The 22,711-nt window shown below is 42.6% G+C and overlaps 1 protein-coding gene across 2 annotated transcripts; it reads right to left on the reverse strand.

The window, feature by feature from the left end:
- Positions 1 to 1,509: 1,509 nt before the first annotated feature.
- On the reverse strand, positions 1,510 to 11,652 carry LOC144367792 (intelectin-1a-like). 2 transcript variants are annotated; one of them, XM_078024939.1, is made up of 7 exons: positions 11,595 to 11,652; positions 9,947 to 10,048; positions 8,222 to 8,469; positions 7,739 to 7,897; positions 6,646 to 6,766; positions 4,679 to 4,782; positions 1,510 to 1,662 (listed from the first exon to the last, which is right to left on the reverse strand). In XM_078024939.1, the coding sequence occupies exons 1-7, from the start codon at positions 11,650 to 11,652 to the stop codon at positions 1,510 to 1,512; spliced, it is 945 nt and encodes a 314-aa protein (XP_077881065.1). The 2 variants fall into 2 exon arrangements, with proteins under 2 accessions (XP_077881065.1, XP_077881066.1); XM_078024940.1 differs by having other exon boundaries at positions 9,947 to 10,041; positions 11,591 to 11,652.
- Positions 11,653 to 22,711: the final 11,059 nt, after the last annotated feature.

Below are 22,711 nucleotides of genomic sequence, written 5' to 3' on the forward strand. Positions count from 1 at the left end.
AGGCAAGGGTCTAGCTTCATTCTTTTGCATGTGAATATCCTCTTTTCCCAGCACCATTGGTCAAAAAAGGGGTCCTCTTCCCATTGAGTGGTCCTGGCAACCTGGTTCCAAGTCATTTGACCATAATGTGAGGGCTCATTTCTGAGCTCTCTGGTCAATTCCATTAGTCTCTGTGTCAGTCTTTATGCCAGTAGCGTGCGGTTTTGATCACTGTAGCTTTGCAGCACATTTTGAAATCAGGAGGTGTGGACTTTGTAATTAATTGCCAAGAGTAACAAAACTATTTTCCTGGATTCCATGAGCCACTCTCGCAAATTATTGAACCCAAGAAGGATGTCTCTCAGCCAGAGAGGAATACAATTATTCCACTTAGAGTAGTGGAGATAAGGAAGGGCTGATTATAAACATGGTGACATTCTAGAGAAAAACACAATAAAATGCCCAACATTTAACCAAGGTCCAGTACTGATGTCATCCCGTCCCACCTGTACTATAACCCAGTGGGGATGATTGGGTCACTTGGCCCCTTTTGAACAAAGCCATGAAGATGGGATCCAGGAGGGTTAGCTACTACCCTAGAAGAGGCATCCTCAGAGGCCTGCCAGCCCCATCCTTCCCTAAGGAGAAACCCACCACCAAGGCTGTCAGACACCAGATATGGATATTGGGTGACTTTGTCACACACCCAATCCCCCACACAAAAAAGACTATTTTCTTCCTTAGGAGTTTCAGGTAGAGGATGCAAATTGAGCAGTCCATATGGGTAAGGTAAGAAGGAGCAGGACAAAAAGCCTCCTCCCTGCCCTTTACTCCTCTGGCTATTTTAAAGGGTTACCTGAAGGGTGTTGGGGGATGGCATATTCCCCTGTCAGGATTCCTAAGCCCTAACAGTCCAAGCACGGAGGTGGTGGAAGTTGAATAGTTGAGAGCAATAGACAGTCTTTTGGAATCTCCTGCAGTGCTTTCCTCCCTACGTAAGAAGATCCTGTGTTAATTCAGGAATACTCAGAGGTGAAGTAACTGGATTGTGAGCACTGTAACCAACCAGTCCATCCTAATCTGTATGAACTGACTGGGCAGTAACTGTAGGCAGGTGGGGCATGGCCGGAGGAGGTGGGTCACTGGGGAAGTTCACTTCTTCCCACTATTTTATTTCTCTCTTTCGCTTCCTCCCCACCCCCACCCCGACTGTCATGCATGGAGTAGCCACCTCACCCATCCACTGTGATGTTCTGCCTCACTTGTGCCCACAGCAACAGACTTGATCCACCATGGACGGAATCTCTGAAACCATGAGCCAAAACAAACTTTCCCTCCTCTAAATTATTCTTGCCACAGATTTTTTGTCACAGTGATGCGAAGCGGAATAACACAAACACCAATTCCTAAAATAACATGATTTATTCTTTTTTCCTGTGCAACTAACATTCCAGTTCCTAAGCAAGTGGTTCTCCATCCTTAGGACCGCATCCCTGGGAGAAGAGCTCTGGGTCCTGTAGAATGAAGTTCTCAACGATAGAAGAGAAGCACAGCTGCCTCTGTTATCTCCCGGCTGCTGCTGTAACCAACGTGAGTTCCATGTCCATTCCAGTCAAAAGAAGAGAAGTCTCCACACTGGATGGGATTACCCTCTGGGAAGAATCCTCCTCCACCAATGCAGTGCTAGGACACAAGGAGAGGAGGAGGTGGTGATGAGAGGGCTGCTGGTGAGCCCAAAGACCTTATGACCAAATCCAGAGGAATCTTTGCTGCTCATCAGTTCTCCATGGGCAGTGTTGATGTGTGTGTCTCTGATAAAAACTTCTTTACCCCTAGCTTTAGTGACACACCTTCTCCTCCTGGCTTTCCTTCAACTTTTCTGAACATTCCTTCTTGGATTCCTTGGCTGGTCTCTTCCTTCAGAATTCCTTAAGTGCTCCTCCCTAGAAGGAGACACAGCTCCCTCTCTCTTATAGATTGTCTGATCCTCTTTGGCTACAGTTACTAACAATTCACTGATGGTCCCAAAGCTCTGTCTCCAGTCCATTTATTTCTTGGGCTGAAGACCTCAAACTCTGTCACTGGGACCTCTCTGAAGGCACTTCAGGCTCCCCTTAACTGAAACACAGTTAATTATATCCAGACATCATTTAATATGCGGACACTTACTGAGAAATGTATCATGGGGCAATTTTGACACTGTGTGAACATGATAGTGTATTTACACAAACTAAGATGACCATGATGTCACAAGGTAATACGATCTCTTGGGACCTTTGTCATATTTGCAGTCTGTCATTGGTCAAAATATTGTTATGCAGCAGCATATGACTGTATGTCCTTAGTTGACCCCAAACCTGCTCATCATCCAGACACCCTGATGTAATAAAAGATATTCCCTTACCCCAATGAAAACCATGAGTTTATTTTAGACTTGTTGCCTTTCTATCATCTGTGTAAACTGGACATGAATCTAGAATCTCTGGAATTCTCAGTACCTCCTTTTCATCCCTTTTGGCAATACCCTGATTCAGGCCTTCATCTAGACTATGGGGAACCACCTCAATATTGGTCTCCTGATCTTTAATCTCACCCCACTAGAATCTGTCACCACTGTGCTACCAGTATGATTGTCACAAAGACAATCAAGTCAAATCTTCCTGTTCAAGTATTTTATTGGCTCTCATCACCTATAAAGTTCAAAATCTTTGTTGTGATGTTAAAGTCTCTTCCTAATCCAGTTCCTGTCACTACCCCACATACATCTCATGCACCAAAACTGCAAAACAGCTTGCTGCCCCCTCAATGCCACATGCCCTCTGAAACACTGATGATTCTGAACACATTATTCATTTCCTAAATTGCATTGAGAACTCATAAAGTTCTCTCTCTCCAGCTCTCAAGACTCAGCACAGAAGTTCCCTTTCCTGCAATCACTTCCTTGACACCTCATCAGAGTTAGGTGTTCTTACAGCCCCTGGTTATTTGTTGTTGTTGTTTTTGTTGTTGTCGTGTTGTTTTGTTTTGTCTTATTTTTGTTGCTGAGGGTTGAACCAAGGACCTCACATATGCTGGGTAAGCATTCAACCACTGAGCTACTTCCCCACCCCCCTGGTTTATATTTCTATTAAATATAGAAATATATATTTCTATATTATATATAGAAATATATATTCTATATTCTGGGTTCATCAGATAGTCATTTCACCTTTGTGTGAAAGTCTGCCCTGTTGGATGAGAGCAAGGAATATATCACCGTTGTGTCTCCTGTTCTAGTACAGTGTAGGTGCCCAGGGCAGGTAAGAGCAGGTGTGTGCTGGCACATGTGCACACTACATTTCACATGCCTGAAGCCATGGCTTTGAGGTGCCAGGGGAGCTAGATAGTCACAACGGATCTGCTCCTTTAGTGTTTCCATACTGAATATTCCCCATCCTAACCCTAGGGTCCTCCTTGATGGTGAAGCTGCCTTGTCCTGCTCTGGCAATCAGTCCCCATGGTGACCTCTGGCCAGAGAAAGTACCTGTGGTAGGGAGCTGGGATGGCCTGAGTGAGGTTCTAGCAGAATATGTCCAGGACTTTCCTGGTAATGTGTCAACACATGGTCCATCCATGCAATCCCTGGACAGGGGTGGGAAGGCCAAGGTTGACTCTGGCAGCTAAAACTCAGGTGGAGAATAACAACACCTCATGTTTCTCAAGCACTCTCAGCTTCAAAAGGCTTTCATGGGTTGTTCCTGATCATAATCCTCACCCTAAATCCAGGTAACAGAATATTTAATCCCAAAGGCTGAGAATACAACAATGATGCATTTGAAACTTCAACCCTTGATTTTGATCCTAACGAGTACAGGACATCTGTGCCTAAACAGGAGGTCCCACAGTCCTTGTCCTGAGCCTCAGCAAGGAGAAAGGAAGTCACATTCTCATACACATACACATGCTCACATAAAGATGAGTATTCTAGATGTTAATATTAACATTTTTCCAATATTAATGTTATATTTGCAGTAGCCTTATGACCTCAATACAGGAAGTACTTCTTAAAGAAAACAGAAGCTGAGTCGGCACGGTGGCACATGCATATAATTCCAGTGACTCAGGAGGCTGAGACATGAAGAGGGCAAGTTTAAGAGTCTCAGCAACTTAGAAAGACCCTGTCTCAAAATAAAAGGTAAAAAGGGGATGTAGCTCAGTGATAGAGCACCCCTGGATTCCATCCCCAGTATAAACTAAAAAAGAAAAGAAAGAAAGAAACTATGGAAGAAAACAGGCACAAGAATACTCACCATAAATTAAAATATTGATAAAATGGACTCCATTCAAATTCTGTTCATATGACACCATCAAGAGGGTAATGAGATATGCAGTAGCTAAGAGGATAAAGGGGGAAAGAAGAGCATCTCACAAAAATAGAAGGGATACCAGTAGAGTAGAGGAAGAGGACCAGGGAAGGAGGGGGGGAGGGAAAGAGGTACTGTAAAATGAAAGTGATCAAATTATCTCATGTGCATGTAGGAATATGTAGCAACTAGGCCAACTGCTATGTATAATACATCAAGAAAAATGGGAAAAGGGAGTAAAGAGAATAAGGGGGGAAGAGATCAAGTTTGATGCACAACGACACAGGCACACATAAGTTCACACGCATACGCACACGCACACATGCGTGCCTGCTGCTGTCTCCCCAGAAACTCACATGCTCCGTGTTGCAGCCAGTGACTCTCATCCCAGCACACAGAGCATTGGCTGCTCTCTCGTTATTAAACACCCGGAACTGGACAAATCCTGCAACAAATTCCGCTGAAAAAGAAGATGCAAACAAGAGCCAAGTATTAAAAAGAGTGACTAGAGCAGGACACAGCGGCACACATCTGCAATCCCAGTGTCTTAGGAGGCTGAGGAAGAAGGATCACAAGTTCAAGACCAGCTTCAGCAATTTATTGAGACCCTCAGTAACTTAGTGAGATCCTGACTCAAAATGAAAAAAAAAAAAAGACTGGGGCAGGGCGCTGGGTTTGCAGCACAGTGATAGAGTGCTTGCCTAGCATGTGAGGCACTGGGTTCAATTCTTAGCAGCACTGCATATAACTAAATAAATCAATAATAAATAAATAAAATAAAGGCCCATCCAAAAAAGGGGGAGTAATTAATTTAAAAAACAAACAAACAAACACTGGTGCAGTAGCTCAGTAGTAAAGTGCTCCTGGGTCCAATTCCCAGTATCTAAAAATAATAATAATAACTAGAAGCATTTTCTTTTTTAACCAGAACAAGATGCCCTAAGCCAAGAGTTTAGCCGACAGCCGAACATCCAAGCCATAGGGATGGAGCTCCACACCATGTGGCCAGTGGTTGGTGAATCCCAGACCTGAACTTGGCCTTGAGGGAAGCTCTCTCATCTGGAGTAAGAGGCTGGAACTCACAGAAGACTTGTTTTCCTAAAGATTGCAGGAGACATTAGACTGGACAGAAAGCTCACTAGGCCCACCACAGTGGTGCGACCTGTAATGCCAGTGGCTCGGGAGGCTGAGGCAGGAGAATTGCAAGTTCTAAGCCAGTCTCAGCCACTTAGTGAAACCCTAAACAAAGGGGGGGGCTAGGGATGTAGATCAGTGGTAGAGTACCCTCGGGCTCAATCCCCAATACCGCCAAATAAAAAGAAGATAGATAGTAAGATCCCTATGTAAAGATGAGCAGGGTAAGCAATGTCCAATGCAGCCACCTGTTGCTGTTTACACCCCTCTCAGCCAGTGACCATGGGATGTTTTCCCAGCATCACTTGCTTTTCTGCTTTCATTCAAATACCAAAAGTAAATGGCTCTTGATTTTTCTGGCCCAAAACTTCATTTCTATGGTTTCATTGTATTGAGAAACATCTTTTTAAAGAAAATTAATAGCTATCCATCAAAACAAAAATAAATATTAGCCAGATGCAGTAGCATGTCTGCAATCTCAGTGTCAAGGGAGGCTAAAGCAGAAGCATCACAAGTTCAAAGTCAGCCTCAGCAGCTAAGCAAGGCCCTAAGCAACTCAGCAAGATCCTCTCTCTAATAAAATATAAAAAAGGCCTGAGATGTGGCTCAGTGGTTAAGCACCCCTGGGTTCAATCCCCAGGACCAAAATAAATAAATAGATAAATAAAAATAAATCTTCCTCACCACTTTGCTAGTTCTTTCCTGTAAGTATTAGCCTTCACCTTTTCTTAATTATTATAAGAGGCTGCACAGGGAGGAAGGCTGGGTTTATGCCCCATAAAATGGAGAAAATGATAATCCTAATTTCATAGTTTTCTCATGATGTAATAACACAAAATCACATCAAATTCCTAGGAATGAGTCTGACATATTTTAACAGCTCAATTAGTGAATACTAGCCTTTGGTGTTTTGGTGGTGGTACTGGGGAATGAATGCAGGGGTGCTCTGGCACTGAGCCACATCCCCAACCCATTTTATATTTTATGTTGAGACAGGGTCTTGCTAAGTTACGGAGGCTGGCCTCAAACTTGCAATCCTCCTGCCTCAAGCCTCCAGAGTAGCTGGGATGACAAGTATGCACCTCTGACCCTGTCTAGCAGTTCTTTATTATTGATATTACCCTCTTTCCCTCTTTCACCAAGAGTTCAAGAAAGGACTTCTGATTGGACTTTGGGAGCAAACACTCACTTTGACCAATAGGTGAGTAGTAAGATGCGGTCTTCTGAGCATCACCAAAGTCGTAGACCACAGGTATTGCTGGGCCATTGTCATTCAAACAGTTCCCTAATCCATACTTCACTGGGTATTTCTGCAGGAACCAAAAGGAAAAGTTTTGTAAGGACAGTAGATATGCCGCCATTTTGGACAGAAAATGGATCCCTTCAAGTTAACTGTCATTACTCAGAAACCAGTCTTAATAATGACGACTCCTTCTCCCCATAGCAGGATCTCCCCAAGAGTCCCAAGTCCTCTGTGTCTCTTCCTCTTTCTTCCCACTCTTCTCTCCCTTAGGGCTCTTCCCTTGCCTGGCTCAGAGTCTCTGGGATATGCATGATATTGCACTGAACTCATAAAATATCACTCAAATAGTAGTGACTTAGTGTGGGAGGCCACCACATCATGTGACCAGTGTTTTTCCTCTCCTGATTGGTTGAGGCACTGTTGGTCACTTCCAGTGATCTGGCCACTTTGAAGTAACTGAGGAGGTAGCCCCAATCTTGAGGGTAGAAATAATGCAACCGAATGTGTCTTCATGGGTAGGCGTGCCTTCCTGCAGCCCCATGGGTCAAGCTACACTCACCTGTTCCTTTGTGATATTAACCCCTTGCCCTGTTTGGGATTGTATGTTCCATGGAAACTCCCTTTGTGTGTCCCCTTCCCTTACTCTGTCCTTGGGTGTGGCCTTCCTAGATGTCAGTCAACCTGCTGACAGCAGACATCATGAAGCTACACTCAGCCCCCTGAAACCTGACCCCTTGCCTCATTTGAATGGTTTCTCCTCAATAAAAGGGGTCAGCACGTGCTCCCTCACTCCCTCTTTCTGTGGACCCTTAAGGTCAGAGGAGCTGTCATAGCACCCCCAAAGAAAAAGGTATTTGTGTCTCTTGTGTGGTTATTTCATGCAGCCCAGTTCCCCTGGAGTGACCCGTGACTGTTTTAGTCTTGAGCAATGTGACAGCTTTGATTTTTCCAGCCACTCAATCAGGACATGGCTCCAGAGAGCTGATTAGTCCCCCCATCCTGAACACTGAAGTGATCCCCAGCCTGCAGCCCTGTGTACCTGGTAGAGGCCAAACAGATTATGTTCCAGATGCTGGAAGAAGCCAGTCGTGGTGCGGTACCTCAATAGAGAGCTGTTCCGCCAGTTCTCCATGGGGCTCTTGTTGGGCACATGCCAGATGCCCAGGTCCGAAGCCTGGATGTCGTAGTAGCCAGGGTTCTGGAAAGCAACCAACACTGAGACTGACCAACCCAGAAGGTCCCACATGGGCAAAAGACACACATGGGCTTTGTCAGCTGAGCTGACAGCTCTGGGCTCCAGGTGGACGGATGGCCAGCCATGCTCACACACACCTACCTCCAGCAGATCATGTCCCCTCCCACCCCACTGCCTAATGGCCTTGTGGGAGGAAGCTGGGACTCAAGGCATGTGACTGTTTCTCTCTGCTGCTCCAGCCCCATGTCCACAGCCCCCCTCCCAGCCTCCCTCCTGCATGCTGTGCCCAGCTACACTGAGGTCCTCACCTTTCCCAGTGGCACCCACCTTGTAGTCGTCACTGGTGGCTGCCTCTGCAGACCCGAAGGTGTTGTAATTGGCCCAGTTGCCGTCCCCCTCTGGGTAGTCTGCTCTGTTGCCCTGCTGGCTGGACCACCGATCGCCCACCGTGCACTTCCCAGCCATGTTGTTCTCGTGCACACTGGCCACCAGGGTCCAGCCACCACCCCCAGAGGTCATGTCACAGAAGGTCTGGTAGATGACACCATTCTTGGCCCGGAGGAGATACAGGCCATCTGTGGAGAGAACCAGCCCCGAGCCTCCCTGTCTGGGAGCTCATGCCATCTCAGTGCCATGACCAGGACAGCTCTGGGAACTAGAAACATGGCCTAAGGGCTCCTCTCCTGAGTCCTGTCAGTATGCATCCCTGGGTGTAGTGGAACACCCCCAAGTTTGAATAACAACCTACTGACTGAGGCAGAACACAGAATTATTTAAGCTCTCAGCAACGTTCCTCTCAGAATTAAGCACAGAATTTTCATATGACCTAGCAATTCCACTTCTAGTACATGCCCAAAGGAATTAAAAACTGGATCTCACAACAGTTATTTGTACACTAATATTTATTGTAGCATTGGTCACAAGACTCATAGAAACAACCCAAGTATTCCACAGATAAGTAAAATATTGGGTGTGTATACACGCACATCATATACCATCTCTACTGTGCATGAAAGGCCAAGGTTCGTGGTCGGAGATTAAAATGCACACACAGATAGCAGTGACAAAGATGGAGCACTTTACTGCAAGCTGGTGCTAGCTTATATAGAAAGTGAGAGTCAGTTATCTTAAACCAGGAAGCTCCCGGGGCCAATCATAGTAAAGGTCAGGTCATCACCTACTGTGCACGCACCTCTGCCCTGCATAAGATTCATGGGGGGCACGAACTGTCCATGTGTACGGAAGACGGGAGGGTCAATTAGAAGGTTTTCAGAACAACTTGTTATCCGCCCACTGGCAATTTGCCCACCGCCATGTTTGAAAGGCCTGGGGAGTTCTCAGGGAGACTCCCAACAGTGCTGATATTGACATGTATCTATACACAATTGATAAAATGAAGTAATTATTCATGCTACATGTATAAACCTTGAAAACATTATGCTAATTGAGATAAGCCAGATGTAAAATAAGCCAGCTACCTGGTGATTCTACTCAAATGAGGTAACTAGAAGAGGCAAATTCACAGAGATAGAAAATACATCAGCAATTACCTGGACCTTAGAAAAAGGCAAAATACAGATTCATTACTTAATAGAGTATCTGTTGGGGTAATGAAAATTTTCTTCAGGTGGATGGTGGTGATGATTTCATAGCATTGAGAAAGTAATTCCTGCCACTGCAATGTACACTTAAAACTGCTTAAAATGAAGAAGCTCATCCAATATATGATATATACATTTTGTCACATTCTTTTAAATTAAAAAATATCCAGCTTGGTGCAGTGAAACATTCCTGTAATACCAACAACTCAGGAGGCCGAGGCAGAAGGGTCACAAGTTTGAGATCAGCCTCAGAAACTTAGACCTTGTCTCAAAAAAGTAGGCCAATGGTCGGGGGCAGGCCTTGGGATGTAGCTCAGTGGTAAAGTGCCCAGGTTCAATCCCCAGTACCAATTTTTTTTTTCAATAAGTGAAAACCAAACAAATAGACCAAATAAATAAATAAATCAAAAACTTCTCAGAGGATAAAATCCTGATAGGGCTCCATACTTACCATCTGCATTAAAGCATTTCTCTTTGATTTCTTTGCAGCTTCTAGGCAGAGATGCATACAGTGAAGACCAGGTCAATTCCTTGGAAACAGCATTGCTCACAGCTAGAGAATATGCAGAGTTTCATTCTCTTTGCAGCTTTGACACAAAACCAAGTCTTCCCTTGCCACTAATCCCCAACTCACTCCACCTCTGTGGCAGAGCCTCGCTGCCTGGGTTGAAAGACCCTGAGCTATCCAGCATCGTCCATCAGCCCATCTGAGCCAGCATCCAGCACAGGTTTACCTCCCTCCCTCCACACGACCTCGTGCTGGGCCAAGCCCTGCCCTGGGCACAGGGCATTCAAGAAATTAAACTTCCCCAGGAACTTACCTCTAGAGGGAGGTGCCAAAACCAACAGAAAATTTTATTTAAAGGAATGAAGGATAAGCTCAGGAGAACAAGAGAAAGACTCTGAGATGAGAATAGAGAAGTCTGAAGGGCGCTGGGGGTTGTCTGGAGTAGGATGACTTAGTGACAGAGGCTTTCTAGTTCTGGTGACACTACAGTGTACTCTGAGAGAATAGACATGATTCATCAGTTGGAAGAAAGAAAAGAGAATTCAAGGCAGGAGAAAAACATGTCCAAAGACCTGGAGAAAAGAATGGAGCAAAGCCCGGCTTGAGGAGGAAATACAGGTAGCTTAAGGGGGTTGAGGCAGAGGATGAGGTGACAGAGCTGAGACTCTAGCCAGGAGACCAGCAGGGGCACAGAATGAAGAACCTTGTACAGGAGCGTTAACTCTGCAAACCAGTCTACAAGTCTGGAGGGGTGGGAGGATCACAGGCTTTCAAGTCAGAGGGATTCAGGCCTAAGTAGCTCAGGCTTCCAGGGGACAGTCCTTGGGTTCTACTTGCCACACCTGAGCCTCAGTTTCCTTCTGCCTAAGATGAAGCTAATTACTTATATTTTTTGTAAAGATCAAGTGAGATAATATGTAGAAACATGCTTTTCCCAGCCAGCCATGGGGGTAAACACCTGAGATCCCAGTGACTTAGGATGCTGAGGTAGGAGGATCACATATTCAAGGCCAGCCTAGGTGACTTAGTGAGACCCTATCTCAAAATAAAAAATAATAAAACATGCTGGTGATGTGGCTCAGTGGTAGAGTCCCCCTGGGCTCAATCCCCAGTACTCTGGAAAGAAACAGGTGTTTATCTTTAAAAGATAAGTAAATTAATTAATTTTAAAAATACAGATTATAAAATGCCATTGCTCTTCTTATTATAGAGAGGAGTATGAAGAGAACATTCTCTGGGCACACAGCATGTCACACAATTGCCATGGAAATCCCAAGGTCCATGCAGGCCATCATAGTGGAAAATGGCAAGGAGAGGCCACACTTCTTACAAGGGTCCCCTCAGGACCACACAGAGACAAAGAACCAGACCCAGGATATGTCTTAGCAATACTCTCACTGCTAGAGACCAGATCCCTCCAGAGGCCAGAAATCAGCCCTCAGACTACATCCAAGGTGGCCTCTGTGCCTCCCAAAGATGTCATCTCTGGATCAGGAGAGTCCCCTTCCTGGAAGCAACCCTGCCTAGTGTGTGTTCTTTGAAAGCTGTGTGCAGGTGAGTGGGGGACTGAACCCCTGACAGGGAGACTCACCAGCACTGCATCCTCTGCTGGCCACAATGAGAAACAGCAGGAAGCTGAGTTGGGTCATGATAGCCTAAAAAAAACCAAGATGAAATTCACTGTCTTGATTATATTTTTTTTCTTTATACCTGTCCCCACTCGTGTCTAATCCTACAAAGACTCAAAGTGCTCTCTTCTCTCTCTCTCTCTCTCTCTCTCTCTCTCTCTCTCTCTCTCTCTCTCTCTCTCTCTCTCTCTCTCTCTCTCTCTCTCTCTCTCTCTCTCTCTCTCCACATCTCTGGGAACTAACCCAGACCTGAGCTGAAATAAAGACTCTTTAAACTCACAGAAAGCAAACCCCTTCTGCCAACACAGGGCCAGGAGCTGAAGTTGCCCACTGAATGGAGACGGGATCTTTCTCTGCAGAGGCTCCTAATGAGAGGTGAGAGCTGAGCCCTTTATGGAGAAAGCCTAGGGGCAGGTCTCCAGACTCACCCTCCCCTGGCATGATGCCTAAGGAGGTGAAGTCTCTGGTTATGATAGGAAAGATAAACAGTGACAATTCATGGAATTAGCAGGACAAATATTAGAGGTCAACTACTAGCATTGTTCTTAGATTTCTAAATTTCATGGACATGTGTATTTCAAAAAAATAAAAATAAATGAGACTATCGAGAGTTGAGGATGATTTGGGGGTTTTTTTTGTGTGTGTGCCTTTCTTTCCTGATAAGTAAAACCTTTTTCTAAAATTAAATATTTACCATCATCATCATTTTATAGAACAAGGAAACTTTAACAACAAAATAGGGAAGGTACCATTTCAGGATCAGTAGAAGCCTTTAGCTTGAAGAAATGTCATTCCATACAAAGTTTTGCTATTTTGTCCTTAATTTCCTCATTTTGTCACAAACTATTGAAACTTTACTACCATAGCATGTGGGATTATGTCAGTAAAAAGCCTCTTTGATGCTTCAAAGCTCCTATATCATTCCTGTTCCAATGTTATCCAAATCCCATCAGCTTATAGTAGAAGTGATTCTCCTCCTCACTGACACCAAATCCCTAATTCATTACAGTACTAAAAACTTTGCAGCCCACAGGAAAAGATTGTGAACCTCTCTTTAATTAAGCTAATATTTTTATCTTTGTAGGTTCAAAGTTCATATTTGTACAAAATATTCAGAGATATTGAGAGAATAAAAATAAAACAATGCCCATGAAGGAATGCCCACTTCCACCCCACTCCCCTCCTTGTACTGGCTGTAGTGGTACCATCTCCTGCTCAGCATTATCGCCAGTCTCAGACCTCTCACGAAGTCCAAGGTCATCAAAAAGAGGAACAGGAAGCTCATTCAGCTCTAGTCAGGCTGATATGTCAAAAGTATTACCAATAGGAACCCAGGGATAGCCACAACTGGGTACCGAGAAGATTGGAGAGTCACAGCTTGATTCCCAACATTGGTTATGGGAGCAACAAGGAAGTAAAGCCCATGCTTCCAGAGGCTTCTGGAAGTTCCTGGTCCGCAATGTCAAAGATCTGGAAATGCTGCTGCTGAGCAACGAGTCTTATTAGGCTGAGATTGCTCACACTATTTCCACCAAGAACCTCAAAGCCACTGGGAAAAAAAGAAACCCTACTGGCCCTCAGAGTCATCAGCTCCAATGCAGGGCTGCACAGTGAACGAAATGAATAGGAGACTCCTGTGTGTATTTCACTTGTACTTAAATAAACCCAGAAAAAACTACGATGCGCACGCACACACACACACACATACACACACACACAGAGAAAATATGTACTTTTTTAGTAGTTTTTAAATTAATTTCTGAGATGTGTTTTTTCATATTTTGACATCTTTAGTATACATTCCATCTTTATGGAGAAAGCACAGGGGCACAGTCCAGGTCTCCAGACTCACCGCCTGGCATCATGGAACAGTCTACTACTGCTTGTTTGAATCCATGAGTCTAGGAAAATGGTAGACCTGTCTGAGGGACATTATCCCTTCTAACCCCCAGCATCCAGTCAGTGACTGTGTCCCACTGATCGTACCTCCTACTTCCTCTGCAATTGGTTCCCCATGCCACCTTCTCCAAATCCCACTGCCCTTGACACTTGTTTAATTAAGGTCTCGATCATTTAGGACACTTTCAGTGGTGATTAATAGAAACCCCATCTCAAAGTGGCTTAAACAAAAAGTAAATATATCACTTCAGGAAAAGAAATCTAGAATAAGGCTAGGATTCAGGCTTAACTGACTCTAGCTTCTCTCCACCAGGCTCCATCCTACTTGAGTTCAAGATGGCGACTGGTATTCCAGGCATTGCCTACAAGCCGAGGGAGGAGGGCTCATCTTTTCCTGTGGCTCCTTTTCAGGAGAGAGCAAGCTTTCTCCAGAGTCCCCCAGCTTCCTGTTCCTAATGTCTCATTGGCCTGAGATGTCACATGTGGCACTAGCTCCATGGGGCTTCCTTTACCCACGCTCAGACTGGTGCTCTAAACAATGCCAGCCTATCTTCTCACAGGACTGGAGACTAGAAGTCGAAGGTGCACATGCCCAGCTCTAGTTCCTTCTGAGGTCTGATTCCTTCTGAGACCTCTCTCCTTAGCTGTAATAGCCACCTCTCTGTGTCTTTACATGGTCCAATCTCTGTGTGCAATGCATTCCCGGTGTATCTCTTTGTGTCCAAATTTTCTCATATAAGTACACCAGTCATATGGGATTAGAGTCCATTCTAATTACCTCATTTTAACTTAATTGCCTCTTTAAAGTCCTTCTTCAAATGTCATCACATTCCTACTCAACATATGAAAGTGAGAACATGCTTCATTCAGCCCAAACACACACCCATTCCTGAAGGAATCCCTGGCCAGTGGAAAAGAACTGTCCAGTTTGCCCAAAACCATTCATCTGGGCTTATGATTAACACTGGTGAGTCATATAACAAGGCTTTCTCTGGCCTCTATTTCAAACCTCATGCTCTTCTGTCTCTAGTATTGGCCCCCTTTAATCCCTTCTCCACACTTGTACCAATGTGGATCCTTGTAAAACATGAACTATTTCTACAACCCCATTAAAAATATCCCTGTCCTCTTGCATTAGCTGGACAACCAAGGTCAAAATCCATGCCATAGGAGTTGTGTCAGTTACTTATTGCTACATAACAATCCATTTCACAATGGAGTGGCTTAAAACAACAGCAGTCATTTCTTTTGCTTATGCATCTGCAATTTGAGTGTGGCTTGTTTCTGTTGTACATTAGCTGAAACATCTTAGTGTCTTATGTTCACTCACTTATAAATAGACTATCAGGATGGGATTTTAGGGTTGAACTATTCAGACATCTAGAAGCAACAGTGAGCCCGTAGCTGGTGGCCAGGGGGGTTGTATGGATGCTGGATACTTGCTCTCTCCAGTCTTTCTCTTCCCCACTTTGGGTCTTATTTGTCTTTTAGCTCAACTTCCTTCATCACTGAATTTTCATATGGTGCAGACAACAGGAATCGGAGGATTTAAGAAGATAACTGTAGGACCAGTAAGGATTATTTTAACATTGGCAATGACAAGTTGAGGGCAGAGGAGAAAAATAGCAAGAGATAGCAATGGTAGCCAAATGCACTTTCCACTCACAATACAACCTATGTTGGGGTGGAAAGGGTGCTAGTTTGAGGCTAGATTGTATGCAGTGGTGAGCTGAAAGTTATTGGGAGGTGAGGGAGTGCTAATAGGTTAGAAAAGAATTCGAGTATTTGCCTAAGCATGCCCAAGGCCCTGGGTTCAATATCCAGCACTGCAAAAACAAAGAAGATGACTATTTTATTAGAATATTTCTTTTGGCGAACTTAGAATCATCATCATTGTCCAGTGCATGTCAAAATAATTCAAAATGTACTTGAGACAGGAAATTGACAGTATGTGAGTGCACCAAGAGAGAAGCTCCAACCCACGTCACTCCAGCCCAGTATCTGTCTCTAGTGACTTGGTTATACTTTCTTATTTAAAACAAAAGTAAGCTTTGCTACACACACACACACACACACACACACACACACACACACACAGAGAGAGAAATATAGAACTTAATGAATTGCAAAAAAGCAAACACCTGTATCATTATCATCCTGGCCAAGAAATAAAACTGTCAGTACCCCAGGAGCTTCCCATATGCTCCTTCCAGATTATAAACCTCTCTCTTCCCCCTTAAAATCATCATGTGCCCAACCTTTTTTGACAATCAGATTCTGAGCCCTTGCCATACTGTGAAAGATATAGATTTATAGCCAGGCATGGTAGCACACACCTTATGTCATCAAAACTACTGAGGTAGATAAGGCAGGAGGAATTCAAGGTGGAGGCTAATCTGGGCAACCTCATGAGACCCTGTCTGAAAATTTTTAAAAGTTTTAAGGGAGCCAGGTTCAGTGGCTCACACCTGTAATTCTATTTTTTTTATTGGTTGTTCAAAACATTACAAAGCTCTTGACATATCATATTTCATACATTAGATTCAAGTGGGTTATGAACTCCCATTTTTACCCCAAATACAGATTGCAGAATCACTTCGGTTACACATCCACATTTTTACATAATTATCTGTAATTCTAGCAGGAGGATTACAAATTCAAAGCCAGCCTCAGCAACTTAGTGAGGTGCTTAGCAACTTATTAAGACTCTGTCTGAAAATAAAATATATTAAAAAAGGACTGGGGATTTGGCTCAGTAGTTGAGTGCTCCTGGATTCAATTCCTGATGTAAAAAAAAAAAATTAAGGGCTTTTGGTTGTAGCTCAGTAGTAAAACTGCCCTGGGTTCAATTATAGACTTATAAATTGTCTTGGTACCTAGTAGTGCAAGACCTCTTACCTGATCTTCAAAGCTGTCTTGAAGTTATTTTGTTTATTTTTCAGTGATGGGATGGAACTCAGGGCCTCACAACATGCTAGGAAAGTGCTCTACCACTGAGCTACATCCCCAGTCCTTACATATAACTTTTTAAATCTAATTAAATCACACACACACACACACAACACAGAGAAATTTTGGGATTTTTACATGAATTATATTGACTCTATAGATCATTTTGGAGAGAACTTATGCCTTTAAAGTATCATATGTGGTGTATTTCATATTTATTTGGATTTTTATTGCTTTCTCATAATATCTATAAAGTTCTCTATAAGGAATTTTGCATATCTTCTATTATATTTATTCCAATGTATCTTAAATTTTTGAAGTTATCCTTTTAAATTTTATTTTCCAATTGCTCAATGTTTATATATAGAAATACAACTGATTTGCAGGTTGATTTCATATCCAGCAAACATGCTTTTCTCTCTTACCTACTCTGATCATGTATCTATAGATTATTTTAGATTTTCTGCATAACAGCTGAAAAATAAGAAGTATCATTTATTCCTTGCCAATCTCCATACTTTTTGATTCTTTTTTTCTGGTCTCCTGCACTGTGGTTACTTTTGGTATCATGTTGAGTAGCTGAGAATGAAGTAGAGATCCTCCTCTTCTACCACACAAGAAAGATTTCAACGTTTCACTTGTCAATGCTATGTTGCTGTATATTTTTATGAGCAATATTTATCAGATTATGAAACCTCCTTAATTTTCATCAAGAATGAATAGTTAAAATCTCTGTGAATGGATGTTTTATCATGAATGAATCTTGGATTGTATGTATCACCTTTTCCATCTCTCAGGATGATCATATTATTCTTATCCTCAATTTGCTACAAGCCAATAAAAGCTTCCTTTTAGAGTGACACTGGTCACCAAGCTGCATTTCAGAATCATTGCTCCATTCCCACATCCTCTAACACCTGCTACTCCAGGGTCCTTTCTCATCTCCCTGAGCTTAAGTGTTAATTATAACTCTCCTCTCCCATACTGGAATGAAATGGATCATTTCTTCCTGAGTATTACCACATCCCTCATGCAGGGTTATATTAATGCAATACCATAATCATTTGATTGTTTATTTTTCTCTCACAGCAGTTCTTGGGAAAAAGTTCATGTGTCACTCTATTTGTTAAGCCAACACTTTTCCTGTAGATTTATATACCTCCTGATACATCAACAAGAGGAAATAGAATTGTATCTGGGATTGAGACAATTGCTCACATAAAATGTAGACATCCTATTATACTAGATTTAATACTTTACTATCTCTGATATTAGATGCATCTTCAGTCAATGGCATATCATAGTTTATATTTGATCTTTTGTTGTATGTAAAATAATTCTGCAGTCTATCATCTTCAACTTGATGAAAAATGCTCGCTCTGACATTAGCAGAGAGTTGGTATGCTGCAATGAAGAACGTCATGCAAGCCCGAAGACCTGAGTTCAAATTCAGGATATGTGACACTGGGCAAACTACTTCATCCCTCTCAACTTCAGTTTTCATATCTATAAAATGTGGGTAATAAGCTCTACCTCAGGGAAGAATAGAAATTCACTGCATTAGTGTGATTCTGCAATCTGTACAATCAGAAAAATGAGAAATTATGCCCCAATTGATTCACATGTATGAATTGCCAAGATCATTGTAATGTCATGTGTAGCTAATAGCTAATAAAAAAAGAAAAAATTAAAATAAAAAAAGAAATTCACTGCATTAGACAAAGGGGAATAAAGGGAAGGGAGGGGTATTAGAATAGGGAAGAAAGTGGAATCAATTGGACATAACCTTCCTATGTTTGTATATGAATACACCACCAGTGAAGCTCCATGTCATGTACCACCACAAGAATGGGATCCTAATCAGAATAAGATATGCACTCCTTGTTTGTATAATATGCCAAAATATACTCTATTGTCATGTATATCTAAAAAGAATAAATTTTAAAAATGAAAAAGAATAATAATCTCTACCCCACAGGAATGCTCTAAGGAATGACAAGAGCAGAATAAAAATGTATGCAAACATGAAAAGTATGAATATCATCAAGAAAAACGACTTCAGAAAACCTTGACTTCTCTTTTTTCCCACTGACGACAGAAGCTCACCTCAGCAAAGAAACTCGGAACTCAATCAAGAAGGGTGTATAGACCATGAAGGGGTGTTATATTTTGTCAAATGCTTTTTCTGCATCTATTGAGATGATCATATGGTTCTGGTTTTTAAGTCTATTAATATGATGAATTACATGTATTGATTTCTGTATGTTGAACCAACCCTGCATCCCTGGGATGAACCCCACTTGATCCTGGTGCACTGTCTTTTTAACATGTTTTTGTATGCAATCTGCCAGAATTTTATTGAGAATTTTTGCATCTATGTTCATCAGGGATATTGGTCTGAAGTTTTCTTTCCTTGATGTATCTTCATGTGGTTTTGGTATCAGGGTAATATTAGCCAGAAAAACTAGGGATAATAGGAACATACCTCAACATTGTAAAAGGTATCTATGCTAAACCCAAGGCCAGCATCATTCTAAATGGAGAAAAATTGAAAGCATTCCAACTAAAAACTGCAACAAGACAAGGATGCCCTCTTTCACCATTTTTATTCAACATCATCTTTGAAACTCTAGCCAGAGCAATTAGACAAAAGAATGAAATTAAAAGGATACAAATAAGTAAAGAAGAACTCAAACTATTACTATTGCTGATGACATTATTCTATATCTAGAAAATCCAAAAAAAATCTATCAGAAAACTTCTAGAATGGGGGAAAAGATACACTCATACATTGCTGGTTGGTCTACAAATTGGTGCAACCAACGGAAAACAGTATGGAGATTCCTCAGAAAACTGTGAACAGAACCACCATTTGACCCAGCTATTCCACTCCTTGGTTTATACCCAAAGGACCTAAAATCTGCATACTATAGTGATGCAGCCACATCAATGTTTACAGCAGCTCAATTCACAATAGCTAGACTATGGGACCAACCTAGGGGTCCTTAAATAGTTGAATGGATAAAGAAAATGTGTGTATAAACTCAATGGAATATTATTCAGCTTTAAAGAAGAGTTAAATTATGGCATTTTCCAGTAAATGGATAGAGTTGGAGAATATCATGCTAAGTGAAATAAGCCAATCCCCCCAAAACAAAGGCCGAATATTTTCTCTAACATGCAGATGCTAATTCACAATAAGGCGGGGGGGGCACTAGAAAAGAATAGCATTACCTTAGATTACGCAGAAGAAAGTGAATGGAGGGGAGAGGAGAGGATGTGGGAAGAAAAGACAGTAGAATAAAACATTATTACTTTATGTGTATATGTGACTGCCTGACCCATATGATTCTGCAACATGTACACTCAGAAAAATGAGAAATTAGATCCCATTTATGTATAATATATCAAAGGGCATAAATGCATTCTACTGTCTTGTATAACTAATTTAAACAAATTTAAAAATCAATATAAAAAGAAGGGCATATAAAACCTGCATTTCATATAAAACTTTCTTCTTCATGCCAAGCACACTGCATAGCATTCAAGAGGATTCAGGGAATATTTGTACAAGAGAGAAAGTAGGAAGGAAGGAAGGAAGGAAGGAAGGAAGGAAGGAAGGAAGGAAGGAAGGAAGGAAAGGAAAGGAAAGATGAAAGGAAGAAAAGAGAGATGAGGGAAGGAGGAAGAAAGAAAGGAACCGAGGGAGGGACAGATGGGAAATGTCTACAATAGGTTTTAATCCCAGTGGCTGGGGAGGCTGAGGCAGGAGGATCGAGAGTTCAAAGTCACCCTCAGCAATTTAGTGAGGTACTAGGCAACTCAGTAAGACCCTGTCTCTAAATGAGTGTCCTTGTTCTTGATGACTATCTCTCCCTACCTCAGAGTTATAAGACCTCCCCCCAAAATAGTCTTCAGTCACCACAGCTATGGTGCACTCTTCTACCACTGGGGAGAAAACCCCCTAAAACATAAAGATTAGTATTCTAGATGTTAATATTAAAATTGTTCCAGTACTGATGTCATTTTGGCAATATCTTTGTGACCACAACACAAGGAAGTACTTCCTAAAGGTAACACAAACCGAATGGACACGGTGGCACATGCATATGACTCCAGTGACTCAGGAGGCTGAGACATGAGGATGGCAAGTTCGAGGCCAGCCTCAACAAGACCCTGTCTCAAAATAAAAAATAAAAGGGGGATGGAGCTCAGTGATAGAGCATCCCTGGATTCACTCTCCTGTATAAAAAGAAAAGAAAGGAAGAAGAAAGAAACCAAAAGCATACTAACTATGAACTAAAACATTGATAAAATGGACCCCGTTCAAATTCTGTTCATAGGGCACCATCAAAACAGTAACCAGATATGTGGAAGCTAAAGAGAATACAGGGGAAAGTGGGGCATCTCATGAAAATAGAAGGGAGACCAGTGGAGCAGAGGAAGGACCGGGAAAGGAGGAACGGAGGGAAAGAGGTGCTGTAAAATGAAAGTGACCGAATTATGTCATGGGCGTGTAGGAATATGTAGCACCAAGGCAACTATATGTATAATACGTCAAGAAAAATGGAAAAGGGAGTAAAGAGACCAAGTGGAGAAGAGAGCAATTTAGATACACATGGCACATCCTGCACAGGCCAGCACGTGCCCCTGGCCCCACACATGCGTGCAGGCTGCTGTCTCCCAGAAACTCACCTGCTCCGTGTTGCAGCCAGTGACTCTCACCCCAGCACACAGAGCATTGGCTGCTCCCTCCTTATTAAACACCCTGAACTGGACAAACCCTGCAACATATTCCACTGAAAAAGAGATGCCAACAAGAGCCAAGTATTAAAAAGAGTGACTAGAGCAGGACATAGCGGTGCACATCTGCAATCCCAGCAGCTCAGGAAGTTGAGGCAGGAGGATCAACAGTTTGAGGGCAGCCTCAGCAACTTAGTGAAGTCCTACCCAATTCAGTGAGACTCTGCCTTAAAATAAAATTTAAGAAAGGACTGGGATGTAGCTCAGTGTTAAAGTACCTTTGGGTTCAATCCCTAGTACCAAAAAAAAAAAAAAAAAAAAAGAGTGACTATAGGCAGGCCCAGTGGCACACACCTGCAATCCCAGTGACTCAGGAGGCTGAGGAGGAAGGATCACAAGTTCAAGACCAGCTTCAGCAATTTAGTGAAACCCGCAGTAACTTAGTGAAATCCTGCCTCAAAATTAGAAATTAAAAAGACTGGAGCTGAAGCTCAGTGGTAAAGTGCTCTTGGATTCAATTCCCAATACCTAATAATAATAACAAGAACAACAATGATAACTAGAACCTCTTCTTTTTTAACCAGACCAGGATGCCCTAAGCCAAAAGTTTAGGCCAAACATCCAAAATGTAGGGATGGAGCCCACACCCCTGTGGCCAGTGCTTGGTACCTTCCAGCTATGAACTTGGGCCTCCAGAATCTTTTCCACAGTGTCTAAGCCATTTCATTTCCAACAGTGCACAAGGATCCCAAGGTCTCCGCATCCTGGCCAACACTTGTTATTTTCTGGATTCGTTTCTGTTTGTTTTAAAGTAGCCATTCTCATGGGTTATGAAGTGGTATCTCACTAGAGCTTTGGTTTGCATTTCCATAATGATTAGTGTGGCTTGGCACTTTGCATGTGCTTTTTGGCCATTTGTATTCCTTCTTTGGAGAAATGTCTGTTGAGTCTTTTACCAAGTTGTGAGTTTTGTTGTTTGGGGTTGCATTGTTGAATTTTAGGAGTCCATATATGATATGCAAATATTTCCTCCACTCTGTGGTTGTTCTGCTCTGTTGATAGTGCTTCTAAATTACAAACACACACACACATATTTGGGTACTAGGGATTGAACCCAGGGGCACTTTACCACTGAGTTATCAGTCCTTTTTATTTTTTGTTTTGAGACAGGGTCCCATTAAGTTTCTGAGGCTGGCCTCAAGCTTGTGATCCTCCTGCCTCTGCCTCCCCAGTTGCTGGGATTACAGGTTTGTGGCACCACACCCTGCCAAATGCACAAAATGTTTAATTCTCATGAAGGCTGATGAGTCCTTTCCTTCTTTAGTTGCCTGTGTCATTGGTGACAAGTCTGAGAAATCATTGCCAAACTCACTACTATGAAGACTTTGACGTGTTTTGATCTAAGACTTTTATAGTTGTCGGTCTTACATGTAGATTACGGATCCATTTTGAACTAATTTCTGTGTGTGCTGTTAGGCAAGGGTCTAGC

Source organism: Ictidomys tridecemlineatus, chromosome 11 (assembly GCF_052094955.1).
Source record: "Ictidomys tridecemlineatus isolate mIctTri1 chromosome 11, mIctTri1.hap1, whole genome shotgun sequence".
NCBI classification, from domain to species: domain Eukaryota; kingdom Metazoa; phylum Chordata; class Mammalia; order Rodentia; family Sciuridae; genus Ictidomys; species Ictidomys tridecemlineatus.